The sequence below is a fragment of the Tachyglossus aculeatus genome, chromosome 14, assembly GCF_015852505.1.
Source record: "Tachyglossus aculeatus isolate mTacAcu1 chromosome 14, mTacAcu1.pri, whole genome shotgun sequence".
Taxonomy (NCBI): Eukaryota; Metazoa; Chordata; class Mammalia; order Monotremata; family Tachyglossidae; genus Tachyglossus; species Tachyglossus aculeatus.
The window spans coordinates 19684325-19704150 of NC_052079.1; the positions used below are offsets into that span (position 1 = coordinate 19684325).

Sequence of the window (19826 nt, forward strand, 5' to 3'; positions counted from 1 at the left end):
AGGATTAGAACCAATGACCTTCTTACTCTCAGGCCCGTGCTCTGTCCACTGGGCCAAGCTGCTTCCATAATCAGGTCGGATACAGTCCCTACCTCACCTGGGGCTCACAGTCTAAGTGGAAGGGAGAGCAGGTATTGGATTCCCATTTTACAGATGAGGAAACTGAGGTACAAAGAAGTTTGATGATTTGCTCAAGGTGACACAACAGGCAAGGAGCAGAGCTGGGATTAGAACCCAGGACCTCTGATTTGTTCTATTATAATCTCCCAAACACTTAGTACAGTGTTCTGCCGCCGTACGTGCTCAATAAATACCATTGGGGAAGCAGTGCGGCATAGCGGAAAGAGCACGGGCTTGGGAGTCACAGGTCGTGGGTTCTAATCCCAGCTCTGCCACTTGTCAGCTGTGTGACTTTGGGCAAGGTACTTAACTTCTCTGTGCCTCAGTTACCTCATCTGTAAAATGGAGATTAAGACTGTGAGCCCCACATGGGACAACTGATAACCTTGTATCTACCCCAGTGCTTAGAACAGTGCTTGGCACATAGTAAGCGCTTAACAAATGCAATTATTCTTATTCTTATTGATTAATTAATCACTCTCATTACAGAGAACTGAAAGAGGAAACCAGTATTCATTCATTCATTCAATCGTATTTATTGAGCGCTTACTGTGTGCAGAGCACTGTACTAAGCGCTTGGGAAGTACAAGTTGGCAACATTTAGAGACGGTCCCTACCCAACCAATATATCTCTGTTACTAATCTATCAACTGATTATATTTATTGAGCACTTACTGTGTGCAGAGCACTGCACTAAGCACTTGGGAAGTACAAGTTGGTGACATATAGAGACGGTCCCTACCCAACCAATATAATATATCTCTATTACTAATCAATCAATCGATTATATTTATTGAGCACTGACTGTGTGCAGACCACTGTACCAAGCACTTGGTCTAACAAAGTATACAGTATAACAAAGTCGGTAGACATGTTCCCTGACAACAAGACGCTTATCATCTAGAGGAGGAGAGAACTGAAAGAGGAAACCAATATTCATTCATTCATTCAATCGTATTTATTGAGCACTTACTGTGTGCAGAGCACTGTACTAAGCGCTTGGGGAGTACAAGCTGGCAACATATAGAAACGGTCCCTACCCAACCAATATAATATATCTCTATTACTAATCAATCAATTATATTTATTGAGCACTTACTGTGCGCAGAGCACTGTACTAAGCACTTGGGAAGTACAAGGCGACATACAGAGATGGTCCCTATCAACCAATATAATATATCTCTATTACTAATCAATCAATCGATTATATTTATTGAGCACTTACTGTGTGCAGAGCACTGTACCAAGCACTTGGTATAACAAAGTATACAGTATAACAAAGTCGGTAGACATGTTCCCTGACAACAAGACGCTTATCATCTAGAGGAGGAGAGAACTGAAAGAGGAAACCAATATTCATTCAATCGTATTTATTGAGCGCTTACTGTGTGCAGAGCACTGTACTAAGTGCTTGGGGAGTACAAGCTGGCAACATATAGAGACGGTCCCTACCCAACCAATATAACTAATCAATCAATCAATTATATTTATTGAGCACTTACTGTGTGCAGAGCACTGTACTAAGCGCTTGGGAAGTACAAGCTGGCAACATATAGAGACGGCCCCTACCTAACCAATATACTATATCTCTATTACTAATCAATCAATCGATTATATTTATTGAGCACTGACTGTGTGCAGAGCACTGTACCAAGCACTTGGTATAACAAAGTATACAGTATAACAAAGTCGGTAGACATGTTCCCTGACAACAAGAAGCTTACCATCTAGAGGAGGAGAGAACTGAAAGAGGAAACCAAAATTCATTCAATCGTATTTATTGAGCGCTTACTGTGTGCAGAGCACTGTACTAAGCGCTTGGGAAGTACAAGCTGGCAACAAATAGAGACGGTCCCTACCGAACCAATATAATATATCTCTATGACTAATCATCATCATCATCAATCGTATTTATTGAGCGCTTTCTGTGTGCAGAGCACTGTACTAAGCGCTTGGGAAGTACAAGCTGGCAACATATAGAGACAGTCCCTACCCAACAGTGGGCTCACAGTCTAAAAGTCAATCAATCGATTATATTTATTGAGCACTTACTGTATGCAGAGCACTGTACTAAGTGCTAGGGAAGTACAAGTTGGCAATATATAGAGACGGTCCCTACCTAACCAATATATCTCTATTACTAATCAATCAATCGATTATATTTATTGAGCACTGACTGTGTGCAGAGCACTGTACCAAGCACTTGGTCTAACAAAGTATACAGTATAACAAAGTCGGTAGACATGTTCCCTGACAACAAGAAGCTTACCATCTAGAGGAGGAGAGAATTGAAAGAGGAAACCAATATAATATATCTCTAGCTTCCATTGCCAGCAAATCTTAGCCATAGTAGTAACGGTAGCGGTAGTAATAGTATTGATTCAGTTCCTATTAAGTCTGACATGTTGTACTAAGCCCTTAGGAAAACCTATTTTTAATCACACAGTCCTGGGAATAAAATATAGCATTACGTCCCGACCAATCATTCAGTAAAATACATGAAAACTACCTCCTTCCCTTCCCCACAGCACCTGTATATATGTATATATGTTTGTACATATTTATTACTCTATTTATTTATTTTACTTGTACATATCTATTCTATTTTATTTTGTTAGTATGTTTGGTTTTGTTCTCCGTCTCCCCCTTTTAGACCGTGAGCCCACTGTTGGGTAGGGACTGTCTCTATATGTTGCCAACTTGGACTTCCCAAGCGCTTAGTCCAGTGCTCTGCACACAGTAAGCGCTCAATAAATACGATTGATTGATTGATTGATTGGTATTTGTTCACCACTTACAATGGGCCAGGCAACGTATTAAGCAGTGGGGTGGATACAAGCAAACTGGGTTCAACGCAGACCCCGTCCCACATGGGGCTCACAGCCTCAATCCCCATTTTATCGGTGAGGTAACTGAGGCACGGAGGCCTGAAGGGACTTGCCCAAGGTCACACAGCAGACAATTAGAATTAGAATTAGAACCCAGGTCCTTCTGACTCTCAGCCCTATGCTTTAGGCTCTGCTGCTCTCCTACCGTGTTTCTTAATCCTAAAAAAAACCCATGACCTGCTTACTGAACAGTTCCGAATTAGGAGCATATGGGATCTCGCACTTTTGAGAATCGTATTTTCTTATTTTAACAGCTTCTTGTTTTCAAAATCTACCCGCGTGTTTTTATCGTCTGCAAATAATGGTGCTTTTATTGGCTTTCTCAGCTACTTCATCCCATTTTTAAGGGTGTAGGTTTGTAATGGAAGGCACTGGCCCCACCATTAGCTCATGTTAACTACCTAGTAAACAGATTTTTTGAGAATGGGCATAGATTCTAAGGAAAGATTTTGTGAAATCTTGTGAGAGTACTACACAGTGCTACTACACAGTACTAAGCAGCGTGGCTCAGTGGGAAGAGCTTGGGCTTTGGAATCAGAGGTCATGGGTTCAAATCCTGGCTCCGCCAACTGTCAGCTGTGTGACTTTGGGCAAGTCACGTCACTTCTCTGTATATATGTTTGTATGTATTTATTACTCTATTTTATTTGTACAAATTTACTCTATTTTATTTTGTTAATATGTTTTGTTGTCTGTCTCCCCCTTCTAGACTGTGAGCCCGCTGTTGGGTAGGGACCGTCCCTATATGTTACCGACTTGTACTTCCCAAGCGCTTAGTACAGTGCTCTGCATACAGTAAGCGCTCAATAAATACGATTGAATGAATGAATTAATTAAAATGTTTCATTCAAATAACGAGGCTCTGGTTTAGGAGTTGATGATTTCCAGACCAGATGCCTTGCGATTGGCTGCGAATGGTTCGGGCTTGTCCTCTAGACTGTAAGCTCATTGTGGGCAGGGAATGTGTCTGCTTATTGTTGAATTGTAGTCTTCCAAGCACTTAGTACAGTGCTCTGCACTCAGTAAGCGCTCAATAAATATGACTGACTGAATGAATATATATGTCAGTAAATAAGATAATAGCATTGCAGTCATTCCTCACTCCTCTGCTCCTAAATGGCATTAAAGATAAAGTGGTTTTGGCCTGGTGTGTGGGAAGCTGGGAGAAGCAGCATGGCTCTGTGGAAAGAGCCCGGGCTTGGGAGTCAGAGGTCATGGGTTCTAATCCTGGCTCCGCCACTTGTCAGCTGTGTGACTTTGGGCAAGTCACTTCACTTCTCTGAGCCTTAGTTACCTCATCTGTAAAATGGGGATTAAGACTGTGAGCCCCACGTGGGACAACCCGATCACCTTGTATCACCCCCAGCGCTTAGAACAGTGCTTCACATGTAGTAAGTGCTTAACAAATGCCATTACTATTATTATTATTATTAAGCTCCAGACCTGGACAAGCTGGTTTTATCCACTCTCTCCCGGATCTGGTTTCACACAACTTTAGTTGATTGGTGTTGAGTGAAATGGAGGAAATTTTATGGGGCAAATAGTGAAGTTCAGATTGAAAGAATTACTTTCTATTTGCACAGCACTGATTCGAGGAATTTGGGCCCTAGAGCTTTGACTGAGGTGATTTCCGAACAGCAAGAAACAACCCTTTTAAAATCATTTGGTCCCCTTCTCTTGCAGTTCTGTCTGATGGAGGCAACCACTCAATCAATCAATCAATCAATCAATCGTATTTATTGACCACTTACTGTGTGATGAGCACTGTAGTAAGTGGTTGGGAGAGTAAAATACAGCAATATAACAGAGTTGGTAGACATGTTCCCTGCAAACATAAGCTTGTTATGGCAGGGAACGTGTCTGCCGATTCTGCTGTATTGTACCCTCCCAAGCATTTTGTACAGTGCTCTGCACATAGTAAGCACTCAATAAATACACTTGATAGATTGACTGATAGAAGGGGACTGAAGGAGGGGTGAATATATATATGTTGCCAAATTGTACTTCCCAAGCGCTTAGTACAGTGCTCTGCACACAGTAAGCGCTCAATAAATATGATTGAATGAATGAATGAATGAATGAATAAAGGGAGCAAATCCAAGGGCAAGAAGGGAGCGAGAGGAGAGGAAATGAGGGCTTTGTCAGGGAAGGCTTAATGGAGGAGATGTGCCTTCAGTAAGGCTTTGAAGCTGGGGAGAGTAATCGTTAGAGGAGTGAAGTGTGTGTGTTGGGTTGTAGCAGGACAACAGCGTGGTCAGGTAGGAGAGGCAGGGAATTTTTAACTACTATTTGCAACCCAATCATTTAATTCGCCAATGGTATTTATTGAGCTCTTCATGCAGAGCACTGTACTAAGCACTTGGGAGAGTACGGTACAATAAAGTTGGTAGACACGATCCCTGTCCTCAAGGAACTAACAGCCTAGTGGGGGAGATAGACAATCATTTTTAATTTCTTCTTAAAAGCAAGGACATTTTAGGTTCTCTGTATCTAGCTCCTTTACCAATCCCATTTTGCAAAAAAAAAAAAAAAGTGTTCAATAAAAGGCGGAATTGCATAGTCCCCCCAACCCCACCAGCCTCACTGGCTTATGTACATATTTGTAATTTATTTATTTATATTAATGTCTGTCTCCCCTTCTAGGCTGTAAGCTTGTTATGGGCAAGGAATGTGTCTGTTTATTGTTATATTGTACTCTCCCAAGCATTTAGTACAGTGCTGTGCACACAGTAAGCGCTCAGTAAGTATGATTGAATGAATGAATGAATCTAATAGCACTCTGTGTCCACTGTGGCCAAATGTCCCATCGGAATGTTGGGATCAAGCAGGAGCCCATTCCACAAAGCCTGGGAATTCCTAAAGATGGCCCTCTCCGTCTCTCAACCTCCCTTGCTACTGGGAGGAAATGACTGCTGTCTGCCCCGAACAATGACAGTAAACACCAACTCAACGGCAGGGCAAATTTGTTATTCAGATGGTTTCCTGAGCGTCTGAAATCCACTGCACCCTTCTTTTCAAGCCATTCTTCTTTTCGTTCTGTTTGAATAGCTGAAATTTCAGAATTTCCTCTATAACCCCCCCAGACTGCATTTCTGAACTGTCTGGGCAGCGGGAGGTTTTCATAAGCAGATCGATAGTGAAAATTTCCCACATGCTCTTGGTGACAGCGTGCCCTGCTGATAGTCAGCTAAGTGGAAATCCAGGCACATGACACTGATTGTTATACTGTACTCTCCCAGGCGCTCAATAAATATGATTAAATGAATGACTGAATGGAGGATGTGAATTATAACACTTGAGCCTTTTCTTCAAAACAGTCTTATGGTTGCCCCCAGACATCTTTCAGAATCAATCAATCAATCCGTGGTATTTATTGAGCACTTACTGCATGCACAGCCCTGTACTAAGCGCTTGGGAAAGTATGATACAGCAACAACCAGTCAAAAGATTATCAATAAATCCATAGATCCGACTTATTAAGTGCTTCTCTGTGCAGAGCACTGTATTAAGTGCTTGGGAGAGTACAATAGAGTTAGTAGACATGATCTTAATCCTTAAGGAGCTTAAAGTCTAGCAAGAGGATTTCACAGTTATGGACAGACTTTCTTGAACTCGATGTTAGGAATGTAAATCTTGACTAACTTCATTAGGTTAAATTGCTTTTCAGTTCCAGAAGGAGTGACATTTTTGTCCCTTTAGGACCAGAGCAAGAACAAGGGCAGGTTGTGTCTTGTAAGTCTTCATTACTGCTGCAGATAATAATAATAACAATTATTAATATTAACAATAATAGGATTTTGAGGGCTTATTATGTAGCAAGTACTGTAATAAACCCTGGGAGTTCTCAATGAGCTCATGTTGGGTAGGGACTGTCTCTATATGTTGCCAATTTGTACTTCCCAAGCGCTTAGTACAGTGCTCTGCACATAGTAAGCGCTCAATAAATACGATCGATGATGATGATGATCAATCAATCCATCAATCAACCAATGGTATTTATTGAGCTCTTACTGTGTTCCGGGCACTGTAATAAGTGCTTGGGAGAGTGCATTAGAGTTGACAGGCATAATCCCTACAGTCTAACACAGAGACAGATCTTAAAATCAATTATTCCCAGGGGAAGCAACAGAGTAAAAGGATATTTACTTATGGGCTGTGGTGGGGTGGGTATCAGAGTGTTTAAGTCACTTTCCTTTTCTGGGCCTCTGTTTCCTATCTCCTAAGGAAGGATGGCAAAGCCTACCCCTCCCTTCCTCTGAGGACCATCGAGATAATTATACACTTTGTACTTAGAGCTCTCTGCACACACTAAGATAATAGCAATATCAACTACTTTGAAATGCTGTGATCTGGTCCTAAAGACTTTGAATGCCAACTTCATAAAAATGTTCGTTACCAAAAGTGTAATCACATTTTATCTTCTCTCTTTGTTCCTCTCAGCTACACGGGCAAGAGTATACAGTTCTTGGCTTTCTCACGTATTTTTTTAAATGTTATTTGTTAAGCACTTACTATGTGTTAAACACTGTTCTAAGCGCGGGGGTAGATACACGTGAATTAGGTTGGGACACAGTCTAAGAAGGAGGGAATCAGTCAGTCAGTCAATAGTATTTACTGAGGGCTTACTGTATGCAGAGCACCATACTAAGAGCTTGGTAGAGTACAATATTACAATATTCCCCATCCACAACAAGCTTATAGTCTAAAGGAGAACTGAGAACTGAGACACGGAGAAAGTGAAGTGACTTGCTCAAGGTCACACAGCAAGCATTTGGCAGAGCCGGAATAAGAAGCCAGGTCCTCTGACTCCCGGGCCAAGGCTCTTTCCACTAGGATATGCTGCTTCTTCCTCCTGACTTGGAACAGTTTCGCTCCCCAAATCCGACAGAAACACGGAAGGCCCATAAGCAAAGCCCCCTAAAAGCCCACCTCCTTCAGCTTGCCTTCCCTAATTAATTCTCAGCATCCCAAGTCATATAAACTCTTCAGTTATCTGTAGGATTTTTTTTCATGGTATTTATTAAGTACTTACGATAATAATAATAATAATGTTGGTATTTGTTAAGCACTTACTATGTGCACAGCACTGTTCTAAGCGCTGGGGGGGATACAAGGTAGTCAAGGTTGTCCCACGTGGGGCTCACAGTCTTCATCCCCATTTTACAGATGAGGAAACTGATGCCCAGAGAAGTGAAGTGACTGGCCCAAAGTCACCCAGCTGACAAGTGGCGGAGCCGGGATTAGAACCCACGACCTCTGATTCCCAATCTCGGGCTCTTTCCACTGTGCCATGCTGCTTCTCTATGGGCCAGGCACTGTACTAAACACCATTCTTATACACACCACCCTAAACATTTATGCATATATGTTTATTCTACTTACATTCAATTACTTATTTTGTTACTTGGTAACTAGTTTTATGTCTATCTCCTCCACAGAGTCTAAGCTTCTTGTGAGCAGGGAATGTGTCACTTTCTTGTTTCATATTTATAGTAATAATAATGATAATAAGAATAACAACAACAAGAATATTTGTTAAGGATTTACTACGTGCAAACACTGAATAGATACAAGATAATTAGATCAATCAATCAATCAGTCGTGTTTATGGAGCGCTTACCGTGTGCAGAGCACTGTACTAAACGCTTGGGAAGTACAAGTCGGCAACATCTAGAGACAGTCCCTACCCAACAGTGGGCTCACAGTCTAAAAGGGGAGACAGAGAACAAAACCAAACATACTAACAAAATAAAATAAATAGAATAGATATGTACAAGTAAAATAAATAAATAAATAAATAGATCAGACATGATCCCTGTTCCACATGGGGAGGGAAGGAGGACAGGTACGACATTTCCACATTTCTGACTGAGAATACTAAGGAAACTGAGGCAAAGGGAAGTTCAGTGACTTGGACAAGGTCACCCAGCAAGGAAGAACCAGAGCCAGGATTAGAACCCAGGTCTCCTGATTTTCAGGCCTGGGCTCTTTCCAAAGCACCCAGAAGACCCTTAGTCAATGTAATGATCACTATCTGCTCCTCCCTAAGAAACAGGGCAGAACCAGGTCTGCCACTAATAATGATAATAATAATTGTGGTATTTATTAAGCACTTACTATATTACTTAATGAATAATTAATTACTTAATAAATAATTGTGGTATTATTAAGCACTGTACTCTGTGCTGGGGGTAGATATAAGGAAATCAGGTTCCACAAGGGGCTCACATTCTAACTAGGAGAGTGTATTGCAGATGAGGGACCTGAGATACAGAGAATTTAAGTGATTTTCCCAAAGTCACAAAGCAGCTAAATAGTGAAACCGGGATTAAAATAATAATAATTATAATAATAATGATGCTACTTGTTAAGCACTTACTATGTGCCAAGCCCTGTTCTACGTGCTGGGGTAAGTACAAGTTAAGCAGGTTGGACACAGTCCCTGTCCCACACAGAGCTCTCATTCTGAATCCCCATTTTACAGAGAGGTAACTGAGGCCCAGAGAGGTTAAGTGGCGTGCCCAAGATAACACACAGCAGAGATGTGGTGGAGTCAGAATTAGAACTCAAGTCCTTCTGACCCCCAGGCCCCTGCTCTTTCCTCTAGGTCACACTGTAATCCTTCCGGAGAGCTCATACCTCATTTTTTTCTTTCAGCTTGGTGATCATGACGATGACAGGGCTGTCTTCCTGCCAGATCATCTGCCAGAAGTCGTTCACGGTGGTGATCATTGGTCCCTGGGTAGCAATGAAAGCTTTCTCCTTACCTCCGTATCCCTGGTTAGGAAGCAGAGACAAAAATATTGACTTTCAATCTCGCCTTGCGCTAATATTGAAGGATTTTTGGATAAGATTTATCCAAAAGCAACATAGAGGGTGTGAAAGGAATTTACAAGACCACAGCAGAATCAATCAATCAATGGTATCTAATGAGGGCTTACTATGTGCAGAGCACTGTAATATGTTTTTGGGACAGTATAGTAAGACAGTGTTGGAAGACGTTCCCTGTTCACATGAACTGGGGAGACGGACATTAAAATAAATTATGGATATGGACAGAAGTGCTGTGGGATTGAGGGTGGGATGAATGCCAAATGCCCAAAGCGTAGACAAATTCACTAGACTTTTTTTTTCTGGTAAGACTGAGTATTGGTCCGTGGTTTGTGAGATAAATTGTGAGAGAATCCACAAATCCTTCATGAAGCCTGGTAATTAGCGGGAGATCTAATGAATGTAGCTCAGAGGATGATAAGGGTTAAGTAGCAAGGCAGATGAATCGGAAATTGAATCAAATTTATCATAGTGTGCTCTATTAAAAAAACATTCAGACAAGATTGGCTGAGAAACACATTGATTTACTCACCCGGATGTAATTAGCATTAATGTAAGTGCTCAATGCATCGGTTGCGTTTTTTGGCTTCAAACACACTCTGCTGAGCGGATCTAAGAATGAAAACAAGATAAATACGAAATTAAACCCATTGGGGTGTTCCTGCCACTTCTCCTCAGCAGACAAGAACAGGAGTAGGTGGAAAGTTCTGCAAAGGAGATGAAAGCTTCTTAAGGTGGATGAACGTTCTGTTTAAACCCTATTTGTTAATTTAGAAAATATGTGAGTGGAAGAAACTCCCGTTTTCACGGACCTACGTTTTGCCAGAGTACACACACAGTCCAAGAAGTTATTTGGGATGGAAATGAGAGAAGGGAAAGAGAGAAATGGTTAAGTCGATGAATGCTTGGTACGGAGGAAGACACCGTGAGAGAGCATATTAAATACTAGTCGGCCAGTTGACTGACTGACCGTAAGAATGGGACAGTTTGAACCGTGGACAGTGATGAATTATCTCCATTATTTTATTTTTAAATGGTATTTGTTAGGCACTTACTATGTGGCAGGCACTGTGTTAAGCGCTGGGATAGATACGAGCTAATCAGGTTGGACACACAGTCCATGTCCCACGTGGGGCTCACAGTCTTAATCCCCATTTTACAGATGAGGTAACTGAAGCACAGAGAAGATAAGTGATTTGCCTGAGGTCACACAGCAGACAAGTGGCACAACTGGGAATAGAACCCAAGTCCTCCTGATTCCAGGCCCGGGCTCTATCCATTAGACAACACTGCTTCATCCTCGGGATGGGATTTTTTTGTTTAAGGGGGAATGTGACTTGGTTAATCCATCAGTGACTTTTACTGGGGGTCAATTTTTTTGTTTAAGGGGGAATGTGACTTAGTCAATCCATCAGTGACTTTTAATTGGGGGTCAATTTGCATTTATTGGGGGCCTACTGGGTGACTGTGAAGTCTAGCAAAAGGAGTGTGGGCTTGATAGAAAACTTGGGCTCAAGTGCTGGCTCCTCCACTCGCTGGCTGTGTGACTTTGGGCAAGTCTCCGTGCCTCAGTTTCCTCATCTGTAAAATGGGGATAAAAGAACTGCTCTCCCACCCTCTTAAACTGTTAGCCTCGTCTAGTACAGAAATTATGTCCAATCTACTTAACTTGTATCTTCCCCAGTGCTTAGCACAGAGGTCGGGACATAGTAAGCTGCTAACGAATGTTATGTATGTACACGTGTGCATATATGTATATATCTCTATATACTTACATAGGAGATATAAATCATCATCATCAATCGTATTTATTGAGCGCTTACTATGTGCAGAGCACTGTACTAAGCACTTGGGAAGTACAAATTGGCAACATATAGAGACAGTCCCTACCCAACAGTGGGCTTACAGTCTAATATATCTCCCTGTACTAAGAGTTTTGGAGAGTACAATATAATCGGTAGACATCACTTCCCTTTAAAAAGCTTACAAATTAGAGGCATAAAATAAATAATCAATGGGAGGAAGAAGAGACTGGAAAGATGGATAGGTGCTCAAATAGCAGAGTATGTCAATCTATACGTACAGATGTTTTAAGGGGATTTATGAATGCATAAATGAATAAGTGGCACATAAATACCACTTTACCACTGAGAAGCAGCATGGCTCAGTGGAAAGAGCATGGGCTTTGGCGTCAGAGGTCATGGGTTCAAATCCCGGCTCCACAAATTGTCAGGTGTGTGACTTTGGGCAAGTCACTTCACTTCTCTGTGCCTCAGTTACCTCATCTGTGAAATGGGGGTGAAGACTGTGAGCCCCCCGTGGGACAACCTGATCACCTTGTAACCTCCCCAGCGTTTAGAACAGTGCTTTGCACATAGTAAGCGCTTAATAAATGCCATTAAAAAAATACCAAGGCTGTAGTTGGAGGATATCAATTGGTATTATTTACTGAACGGTTTCAGTGTGCAAAGCACTTTACTAAGTGCTTCGATGAGCACAATACAGTTCACAGCCGTGATCCCTGTCATCAAGGATCTTACAGTCTAGCAGATACAGATACTTGGGATATGGATACGGCTTGGGGAGAACTGATGATGACGATGTTATTTGTTAAGCTCTTACTATGTGCCAAGCACTTTTCTAAGCACTGGGGTAGATACAAGGTAATCAGGTTGTCTCACATGGGGCTCACAGACTTAATTCTCATTTTACAGATGAGGTAACGGAGGCACAGAGAAGTTAAGCGACTTGCCCAAAGTCACACAGCTGATGAGTGTTGGAGAGCCAGAATTAGAACCCATGACCTCTGACTCCCAAGGCTATGCTCTTTCCACTAAGCCAAGCTGCTTCTCAGGGGAAGCCTCCTGGAGGAAGTAAGATTTCAGAAGCGCTTTAAAGGTGGGAAGAACTGCGGTCTGGTTGATTTGAAGAGGGCGTGTGTTCCAGGGAGGGGAAAGGACTTAAGCAAGGACCTGGAAATAGGAGAAATGAGAATGAGACACAGAAAGAATGACAATTAAATGTGCCAAGCCCTGTGCTAAGTGCTGGGGACAACACTATTTATCTTTGCTCTTCTTCCACAGGAAGAAGAAACCCACATATTTCACCCCTCTAATTGCAATTTACTCAACTGTCCCTCTCTCTCATCTCACCTGCCATTCACCCCTTTGGGAACTCCCTCCCCTTCATATCTGATGGTCCAGCACTTCCCCCTTCTTCAAAGCCAGACTAAAATTATATCTCCTCCAGGAAGCCTTCCCTGACTAATCACCCATCACCGCCCCCCCCCAACCACTTCCCTCCTTACTGACTTACCCATGGACATTTAAGTAATCTTTCTCCCCTTTCCCCTCCAGCACTTCCGTATGTATCTTTATACTTGGCTGCTTCACTTATCTCTAATTTCTTTAAATGTCCGTCTCCCTCTTGAGACTGTGAACTTCTTGAGGGCAAAGACTATTGTTTGGACTCTCCCACGCAATTAGTAAAATGCTGTGCGGCTCATCCTCGGCAGGGAATGTGTCTGTCATGTTGTTGTTTGGACTCTCTGAAGAGCCAAGTACAGTGTTCTGCGCACAATAAGTGCTCGATAAATGAGATTGACTGTTTGCCCAAAGTAAACAAGCGATGAATACCAACTGATTGATGCTACCGTTCTGATGACCGCATCAGTCTGCCTCCCTACTCTCCCCACTCTGGTCCACACATCACGCTGCTGTCTGAATCATTTTTCTACAAAACTGTTCAGTCCATTGCTGTCCACTCCTCAAGAACCTCCAGTGGTTGCCTATCCACCTCCCCATTCAAACAGACACTCCTTACCAGTGGATTTAAAGCATTCAATCGGCTCACCACCTCGTATATTACCTCTCTGATTTCCAAATACAACCCAGCCTGCATGCTTCACTCCTCTTAATGCCAACCTACTCACTGCATCACTATCTCACCTATCCAACGTGACCCCTTGTCGACATACTCCCTCCCCCTTCATATCCGATAGACCTTCACTCCCCACTTTCAAAGCGTTATTAAAAATCACAAATCCTCCAAGAGGCCTTCCCTGCCCCAGTCCTTCTCTTCTTACTCCCTCTCCCTTCCGCATCTTGCTGGTGCTTGGATTTATACCCTTTAAGCACCTGATATCCATTCCACTTTCAGCCCCACAGCTTATATGAGAAGCAGCGTGGCTCAGCGGAAACAGCACGGGCTGTGCCGTCAGAGGTCATGGGTTCAAATCCCGGCTCCGCCAATTGTCCGCTGGGTGACTTTGGGCAAGTCACTTCACTTCTCTGGGCCTCAGTTCCTCATCTGTAAAACGGGGATTAAGACTGTGAGCCCCCTGTGGGACAACCTGATCACCTTGTAACCTCCCCAGCGCTTAGAACAGTGCTTTGCACATAGTAAGCGCTTAATAAATGCCATTATTATATACATATCTGTAATTTATTTCAATGTCTGTCTCCCCCTCTAGAATGCAAGCTCCATGTGGGATAACCTGATTAACTTGTATCCTCCCAGCACTTAGAACGGTGCTTTGCACATAGTAAGCGCTTAACAAATACCATTATTATTATTATTAGTAATAATAATAACAACACACAGGGAACACTTAATGAATGCTATTCTTCCTGTTCTTCTTCTTCTTCTTCTCATTATTATTATTATTATTACTGGGAACATGCCTACCTCCTCTGATGTATTGCACTCTGCCAAGCGCTTAGTACAGTTCTCTGCACAAAGTAAGTGCTCAGTAAATACCACTGATTGATTGATTGATTGACTGGGGAAGACCCTAGTTACAACCACAGGCTTCCCAGGGGCCTAAAAGTTGGAAAAGTCTTGGCATTATTGGGGCGTCCTCCCTCCGCTGGACTGGAGAAGAGGCTTCTGGGAGCCCCATTTGTGTGAAGGTGTTGGTGGTCCTTCTTCAGGTTTTGGGGCCTCGGGGCTGTGCCGCTAAGTCCGCGTGAGAAGCAACATGGCAGAATGGATAGAGCCCAAGCCTGGGAGTCAGAAGGTCATGAATTCTAATCCCGGCTCCACCACTTGTCTGCTGTGTGACCTTAGACAAATCACTTCACTTCTCTAGGCCTCAGTTCCCTCATCTGGAAAATGGGGATTGAGACTGTGAGTCCCACGTGGGACAGGGACCGTGGGATTTTCTTGTATCCACCCCAGCGCTTAGTTCAATGCCCGGCACATAATAAGTGCTTAACAAATACTATGATGATGATGATGATTACATCCGTAGTCCCAATTTTGTCTCGAGCGAGGGTCCTGTGGCTTTACTCTATTTATTTATTTTGCTTGCACACGTATTTATTCTATCTATTTTATTCTGTTAATATGTTTTGTTTTGTTCTCTGTCTCCCCCTTCTAGACTGTGAGCCCACTGTTGGGTAGGGACCGTCTCTATATGTTGCCAAATTGTACTTCCCAAGCGCTTAGTACAGTGCTCTGCACACAGTAAGTGCTCAATAAATACGATTGAATGAATGAATGAATGGCTTCATCCAATATTGAGTTGGCACACCTACTCGTGTGAGCGACCACTGGCAGAAATTCTGCAGATAATCAGTGGGGCTGCCAGCGAGGGCAATCAAGTGAAACTCTGCAGGTCACACTTGCTGACTCTCCTAATTACCCTGGAGTGTTTTGGCTATGATGTGCTGGTTTAAAACTGGAGAGTCCACAACTGTAAGGTCAACAGTCGCTGGGAGTGAGTCATTCCTCGCCTAGAGACGAAGCCCCGTGTTTGGTCCCGTGGAAAGATCACTGCTCTGGGAATCAGGACAACTGGGTCCTAGTCCTGGTTTTGCCGGCGGGTAAAGACCGCACGTGCGCTTCTCGTCGTGCTGAAATCCCGCCTGCCAACTTGCTCATTGCATCCCATGTCCCTGCAGGAGCATGATTAAAAGGAATGAGAGTTGTAATGTATTCTCCCAAGCGCTTAGTACGGTGCTTTGGCTGCAGTAAGCGCTCAATAAATTCGACTGAATGAATGCATGTCGCTTCATGCAAACTACTGTCCCTATAATCAGTTTCTTTTATGCAGGTTCTCAGTCCTGAAGTCTTACGACTTCGTTCCTGATAATAATACCAATAACAATAATAATAATATTTGTTAAGCGCTTACTATGTGCCTAACCTTCTTCTAAGCGCTGGGTTAGATACAAGTTAATCAGGTTATCCCACATGGGGCTAACAGTCTTAATCCCCATTTTACAGATGAGGTAACTGAAGCACAGAGAAGTTAAGTGGCTTATCCAAGGTCACACAGCATACAGGTGGTGGAACCGGGATTAGAACCCACCAGCTCTGACTCCCGAGCCCGGGCTCTTTCCATTAAGCCACGTTGCTTCTATGATGACACACTTCATCCAGACTGTGGGAAAAACCCTGGAGAGAGCAGGGAGGGAGGGCAGAAGGGATTGTCGGCCTGACTGAATGGATGGATGGATGGTAAGAGGGAAGGTTTTTTCTTCCTCACATGGAGGATGGTGGATTGTAAATTGAGAAGCAGCATGGAAAGAGCACAGGCCTGGGAGCCAGAAGGATGTGGGTTCTAATCCCGGCTCCGCCACTTGTCTGCAGTGTGACCTTGGGCAAACCACTTCACTTCTCTGTGCCTCAGTTCCCTCATCTGGAAAATGGGGATTAAGACTGTGACCAACCTGATTATCTTGTATCTATTCCAGTGCTTAGTAACAGTGTCTGGTGCATAGTAAGCACTTAACAAATACCATTATAATAATTATTATTAAGAAGCTCCTCGAGGGCGGGGAGGGTGTCTATCAACTTGTACTCTCCCAAGCGATTGGTATAGTGCTCTGCACATGGTAAGTGCTGAATAAATACCACTGATTAATCATATAGCAGATTAGTAACAGACCAGGCAGATGGGAGTCCTGCATTCTTGAGTCAGGGAAGAAGCCATGCTTGGTTAGCCACTCAATTATTCCTACAGCCATTCAATTAGGCACAGGAGCATGATAGCACTGCATTTGAAAAAGTCCATTTTGAAGGAGTATAATACAACCACATTGCCATTTAACACAGAGTAGTCATTCATGGCTTCTTTGGGCCACAAAAGTAACTAGCAGAAAACATCCATGATAGATAATTTGGGATTTTCCCCAGGTTAAAAGATGTAAAGGACAAAAAATGAGCATTTGTGAGGATGGCAGTAGTAATAGTAGTAGTAAAGTAGCATTTATTAAATGCTTACTGTGTGCAGAGCACTGTACTAAGTGATGGGAGAAAATTCAAAAGTGGAATATTAAACATAATCCCTGTCCTTTGGGGGGCTCACAATCTGAGAGTGTAAGTGGGGTGAAAGGACTGGAGACAGACACATCAGGATTGATGAAATCAGACAAACACCACACAAACAAACACACAAAATGGTCCCTAACTAGTCCTATTCCTGCCTCCTTCATTAGGAGAATTTTTCCTTTCTTCGGCATATAAGGACAGGAAGCTTCTCATTTCTTTTAGCTTGCCACTGATTAGTAGCAGTTTCCACCAACTTCCAGCCTTGAAAAAAAAAAACCCGTTTCCTTTAGCTTTCACAATGTGCCTATGACGAGACTGAGGCAGTATGGCCTTTACCCTACTAATTTGCCTTCAGGAGCAAGCTAATTTAAGCTTCTGCATTTCAATCAGGTTCCAAGTGTTTTGTGATATTTACAAGAAGAGTACAAAATTTGCTAGGGAAATAATTTCTGTTGAAATCCTTTTGTAGACTGTGTCATGGCCCCTACTGGGTTAATGAATGAATGAATCAATCAATCATATTTATTGAGCATTTACTATATGCAGAGCACTGTACTAAGCACTTGGGAGAGTACAATATAATAAAGCTGGAAGACACTTTCTTGGCCCAAAGTGAGCTGACAGTCTAGAGACATTAATATGAATGTCTAGAGACAGACATTAATATGAATAAATGAATTAAGGATATGCGCATAAATGACGTGGGGTGAATAAAGGGTATAAATCCAAATGCAAGGAATGGCTTTTTATTCAAAAATCTTACTAGCAATCATTATTATTAATAGATGTTCATTAGGCTCTAGCTAAGTGCCAGAACTAAGAAATTTCTCCTCATCCCCAAATCAAACCCCTTAAAGCAGGAAACTCAATCATTTTTCATTCGGACACTCCGTTAGCTCTTTCTCCCCTTCCTATCCTCCCTCCTCTCCACTCCACAGCCCAGTCCAAACACTTTGCTCTTCTTAAAGAAGCAGCGTGGCTCAGTGGAAAGAGCACAGGCTTTGGAGTCAGAGGGCATGGGTTCAAATCCTGGCTCTGCCAACTCTCTGCTCTGTGGCAAGGCACTTAACTTCTCTGTGCCTCAGTTACCTTATCTGGAAAATGGGGATTAAAAACTGTGAGCCCCCCGTGGGACAACCTGATCACCTTGTAACCTCCCCAGCGCTTAGAACAGTTCTTTGCACATAGTAAGCGCTTAACAAATACCATTATTATTATTATTATTGTAATACCAGCCTATTCCCTGTACCTCGCTTTCATCTCTCCCCCGTAACCCCTTTCTGATGTTCTTCTCTTGCCGGGAACGCCCCTCAAATTGATATCTAACAGCCCATCATCCTTTCCATCTTCAAAGACCTTCTAACCTAAGAACCCGACCTCTGACTCCCAAACCAGAGCTCTTTCCACTAAGCCACACTTACATATACAAATAAATAAACATAAACACATACAGATGTATGTGTCTTCTCCGGCAGTTTTTCCACCAGTAGAACGGTTTTGACTTAAGGTGCAGTTCATAAAATTAGTAATCTCTCAATCAATCAATCAATCAATCATATTTATTGAGCGCTTACTGTGTGCAGAGCACTGTACTAAGCGCTTGGGAAGTACAAGTACGGTCCCTACCCAACAGTGGGCTCACAGTCTAAAGGGGGGAGACAGAGAACAAAACCAAACATACTAACAAAATAAAATAAATAGAATAGATATGTGCAAGTAAAATAAATAAATAGAGTAATAAATATGTACAAACATATATACATATATACAGGGCCAAGGGTGAGTATTGACACCACAGATGTTGTCAACAAATAATTCATCATTTTTCACGCCCGTTGTCACCACAGGTGCCCTGGTTCGAGGGACTCCACCCGGTTCTGGGAATGGAAAAATTGACCTGGGACGCTAAGCAGGAACCTGATAGCATCTGAGCAGGAAACTGGAAGGCTACACTTTTCAATCATTCAAATAATTTCCAAATCCATCTGTCAGCATCGGGGGGTGGAGTGGAGACAGTCTGAGGGGATTAGGATGGATTTGGATCCCCAGGACGTTTTCTTTCGCTTTGGGAGCCTACGGAAGGAGCCATTTTGAAGACACACTCCTTTTGTTCACTTTCAACTCCTGTTTAAAGCAGCTCGAAAATAGGTTTCAACCAAGACTTTAGCTCATATACCAAGATCTGACTATGTAGGCACAGTAGAAAGAGCCCGGGCTTGGGAGTCGGAGGTCATGGGCTCTAATCCCGGCTCTGCCGCTTGTCAGCTGGGTGACTTTGGGCAAGTCACTTAACTTCTCTCTGCCTCAGTTACCTCATCTGGAAAATGGGGATTAAGACTGTGAACCCCATGTGGCACAACCTGGTCACTTGTATCCTCCCCGGCGCTTAGAACAGTGCCTTGCACATAGTAAGCGCTTAACAAACGCCATTATTATTATTCTTATTATTTCAGTGGTGGAAAGCTAATGAAGCAGGCCCAGCTTCACCAAAGGGAAACTCCTCAGGCAGACGCTGACTCCCAGGGCTGGCGGCTAAATCATTCCACGAACATTTAATTTTAATCTATCGCTCAACATCTTCATTTTCAACAGGATAGGGAAGCAGTGTGGTCTACTGGGAAGAGCAGGGGCCTGGATGTTAGAGGACCTGAGTTCTAATCCTGGCTCTGCCACCTTTCTCCTGGGTGACTCTGTATATATGTATATATGTTT

General features: G+C 42.8%; 1 protein-coding gene across 3 annotated transcripts in view; it reads right to left on the reverse strand.

Annotated features, from left to right (window-relative positions):
- Positions 1-19826, reverse strand: part of PTPRR (protein tyrosine phosphatase receptor type R) — a 247635-nt gene that overhangs the window by 26790 nt on the left and 201019 nt on the right. For all 3 annotated transcript variants that reach the window (XM_038756286.1, XM_038756285.1, XM_038756287.1), the window contains 2 exons: positions 10372-10451; positions 9648-9785 (listed from right to left, as the gene is read on the reverse strand). In XM_038756286.1, coding sequence (XP_038612214.1) covers positions 9648-9785; positions 10372-10451 — 218 coding nt within the window. The remainder of the gene's footprint in view (positions 1-9647; positions 9786-10371; positions 10452-19826) is intronic.